Source organism: Lepidothrix coronata, unplaced genomic scaffold (genome assembly GCF_001604755.1).
Source record: "Lepidothrix coronata isolate B3197 unplaced genomic scaffold, Lepidothrix_coronata-1.0 Scaffold15, whole genome shotgun sequence".
In the NCBI taxonomy this organism is placed as follows: Eukaryota; Metazoa; Chordata; class Aves; order Passeriformes; family Pipridae; genus Lepidothrix; species Lepidothrix coronata.
This window is the reverse complement of record NW_016690195.1, coordinates 2,311,085-2,314,714: the sequence shown is the minus strand read 5'-3', so window position 1 is coordinate 2,314,714 and position 3,630 is coordinate 2,311,085. Positions and strand designations below refer to the sequence as shown.

Genomic DNA, 3,630 nt, shown 5'->3' with positions numbered 1-3,630 from the left:
AGAAAAATGTTCTCTCTGGGTTTGGTTTTTATTTCATATCATTAAAGCCTTAAAAAAAAAAAAAAAAAAAACCAAAACAAACAAAAAAACACACCTTCCCATGCAAACTCCCCTCATCAGTCTATTACCTCATTCCACCTGGTCATCTCTTCTGGAAACAAGTGTATTTGTCTTCTCATGTTACACTTGTGTATAGAGAGCACAGGGGACTTCTTTACTTTTTATTTCCTTTTCAAACTCTTAACTATCACCTATGAATTTTCTAAAGACCTTAACCAGAAAGAGATCACAGGCATACGTGCAACGGGGCAAGCGCTGTTACTTGAGGTTGCATGCCACTGCCACTGCTCGTAAGTTCCTCCCAGCGGTAGCGGCAGCAGCACTACACAGAGTATGAAGGGCATTAACGCTTCTGTCTCAATAGTTTACACCTACGCCATACTGTTCCTGTTGCAAAGGTCCAGAAGGGAACCACTTTTGCCCTATTTTCTTACAGGTTTCCACTGCACTGTTTTTCTGTTTCAGTGCCGACTGTGGTGGGAAGCTGTTCTTCTGACCCTCCTCACCCCTCCGTATTTCCCTCCCACTCCCGTTAACTGCCCTTGATCTGCCGCAGCCTAGTTTCTGACTGCTGAAACTACCAGCAACTAGGCTGGGCCAGGGAGTAACTTTCAGGCCCCTTTCACCTTAGTGCAGTCTCAGAACTGCCCGTTTCTTCGGGATGCCTTCCATCATGTCAGCTCTTTCACAGTTATCTGGTTCCCTTCCCGACCTCAACGACTGCTCTTTTACCTGCTCCTCATCGGCAACCTTCAGGGCTGTATCCTCATTCCCTTCCTTGCACTGCTCTAATCTGGCCACCTAAGGCATTAGTTCCCATCCCAGCTCAGATGAACTCCTAAACTCCACTCTGTTCCCAGCTTCTACCCCAACCATTTTAATTTCATGTCAATAACTACCTTTGAACAATTCCACTGTCAGCTGATGTTTGAAAAGACCAGGCCTAGTTTTTTTTCTTAATCTTTCTCCTCTGAACGGTCCTGTCTCTTCCCTATCAGGGCAGCCAACCCTGCTGTTCTCTTTTGTCAGATAATCTCCTTCTTTCACTCCTTGACAGGCAGGTTGTCACCAAGCCTCCCTCCAGCATCAGGCTCCTCCTCTCCACCTCCTTTGGCACAAAGGCTTCTGGGGAGCCCAACCAGGGATTCCACCTGACTAACACCAAGCATAGCCGAGATCACACCCGTCTCTGTGGCGTTTCTACCTGCACCGGGGCAGCAGTAAAACAAAACTGCCACCTCCCGCCCTCCATCTTCCTTAGCCCGTAGCTCTCCCCAGCTGCCTCCTGCAGAAAACACTAATCATCGGAGCAGGGAAAATGGCCTTCCCGCCTGGCTGCCTCACGGCGGCTCTGGGCGCCAGGCCGAGCCACCCGCCGCCATGGCGGGAGCGCGGCATCGCCCGTACGAATTATTTACCGGGGGTAAATGACCCACCCGCGGTCTGGGCCCACCGGCCCCGGGCGCAGCCGGAGCCGCGGTGGCGGGAACGGCCACGCCGCGGCCTCGGCGCCCACCGACGGCTCCTGGCGGCGCTGCCCGCGGCGGGACACCGAGCCCGCCGCTGGCCCCGCCGCGGGCCTGGATGTCCCGGGGGGGTCCCAACACTACGGCCGGCGGCCCTGGGGGGCAGCGCGGAGTCCCCTCGCACGGCCGCCCTGCCCCGGCCTCGCTGCGCCAGGCCCGGGCGGAACAGGGGCTGCGGCGGGCCCTGGGCCAGCGGGAGCGGGCGGCTTCCATCTCCTTCTCATCCTCCTCCTCCGGCCCCGCTACTGGGAAAGTTACTTTTTAACCCCGCCGGTCTCCAGGCAGCCGCAGGCCCACCGGGGCGTCCCGCCGGGAAAACAAGGTCAGGACGGTGAGGGCTGAAGGCGCCGCACGGGGCGGCTGGCGAACACCTGGGCCGAGCCAGGGCCTTCCTCCCGCCGCCCGGGCCCCCTGCCCGCCCGGCCCCAGCCCAGGAGGGAAGATGGCCGTGCCCAGCCCTTGGGGGATAAAGCCCTTTGTTGCGCCAACACAAAAGCAAGGAAGCACTTTCCGTCTGGGGCCTTCGGCGGGCGGAGACCGCTCCGCTCTTCCACAGCGAGGAGTGCTCCCTTCCGAAAAGCGACCCTTGAGGTGAGGGGAGAAAAAAACCCAAAACAAAAAACCCAACCAAACAAACAAAAACCCTGAACTAAAAGGAGAAAAAACTATTCGCGCAGCCCCACGGCCAGACGGAGAGCGAGGTGCGGGGCGGCGAGCCGCAGCCTTGTCCTCGGGCGCTTCGCAGTGTCTATGCGCCCGATCCGGCATCGCTGTAGGAGGGAGAAGAGGGAGAAGCGCCGTCCTGGCAGGTCCGCGTCCGCCACGGGAGAGGGGGAACGCGGCCAGCCCGGCGGGCCGCCCCGCTCAGCGGGTGCAGCAGCGTGCCTGCGATCACTTACTTGTCCGTCTCTTGTGACATGTTTGATCCAATGAACTCTCTCCCCTTTTCCCGGTGCCTCCGTCTCCCTGGCGGAACTGGACTTTCAGGTCTGTGCAGGTGAAGGTGTGCGTGTGAACGCCCGGGACGGCAGAACCAGAGCTACTGGTAATTCTGCTTTCCTTCCCCCCCTCTCCCGGCTCCGCAGCCAGCCGCCGAGGCAGGACAGGTAGAGCCCCCTCCCCCTGGCATGTGGGGAGCGGCGGGGCTGGGGCGCCGGCGGGGCTCGGCACGGGAGAACGGCCGGGCCGAACGCGCACAGGTAACTTTCCCGAGCGGCGCTGGATTCTTTCACTAAAGGAGCGGGGAGAGGGACGAGCCGCGCGCTGATTGGGCGGCGCGGCCGCCAGGTGCGCTGCCATTGGCAGGGGCGCGCACAGGTGAGGACGGAGCCGCCGCCGAGCGCCAGGTAACGAACGCACCGCGCCGGGAGGCACCGCGGGGCCGCCGGCAGGGAGGGAAGGGAAGGAAGGAAAGGGGGAGCCGGCGCTGGGGTGGCGGGCAGTTCCCCCGTCCAACAACCCCTCCCTGCCCGCGCCGTGAACGGGCGGCCCGGTCGGCCGCGCTCAGGAGGCGAGGCGAGGCGAGGCGAGGAGCGGCGCAGAGCCGGCGGTGCCCCGTTGGAGGCGGCCCCTGGCCGTGGTCCTCCTGCCTCACCTGCCAAGCTGCTCTGTGCCCGAAAGCGGTTGCCGTCGAATAGCGGCCAGGGAGGCGTCGGCCTTCGCAGAACAGTTTGTTAGATCGGGTTTTTTTCTTGGGTTTAGGGTCATTTTTACCATCTTTTCTTCCTCTTCTCTTCCTTTTTTTTTTCTTTTGACCTTGCCACAGTTGAGACCAGACAGAGCTGACGTTGGTGAACGTCGTGGTACAGAAGGCATCTCATGGCAGCAGGATGAGATGGTGCCAGGAGATGACACCCACTGCGTGGATCTCAGAGCTGACAATTGAGCTAGGGGGGTCGAAGGGTTTGTTTTGTCAGCGGGGGAAAGCTGGAAGAGAATGGGAAAGCTGGAATGGAATGTTTATTGAGGAAGGCTCTGTTATGCAGAGGCAAGGTGAATGGAGAGTCACCCTTCAGTCCAGTACAACCTGCTGCGTACTTTGCCA

The 3,630-nt window shown here is 59.7% G+C and overlaps 1 protein-coding gene across 7 annotated transcripts in view; it reads right to left on the bottom strand.

Annotated features, from left to right (window-relative positions):
• The window catches only part of GRHL2 (grainyhead like transcription factor 2), a 68,002-nt gene extending 65,225 nt beyond the window's left edge, over positions 1-2,777 (bottom strand). For 4 of the 7 annotated variants that reach the window (XM_017806505.1, XM_017806507.1, XM_017806506.1 and 1 more), the window contains exon 1: positions 2,486-2,777. In XM_017806505.1, the coding sequence (XP_017661994.1) occupies positions 2,486-2,505 (20 nt within the window). In that variant the 5' untranslated portion in view covers positions 2,506-2,777. Of the gene's footprint in view, positions 1-494; positions 588-686; positions 703-1,264; positions 1,390-2,485 lie in introns of those variants that run through there. The other 3 variants (XM_017806508.1, XM_017806510.1, XM_017806509.1) reach the window with 3 other exon arrangements.
• Between the last annotated feature and the right edge of the window lie 853 nt (positions 2,778-3,630).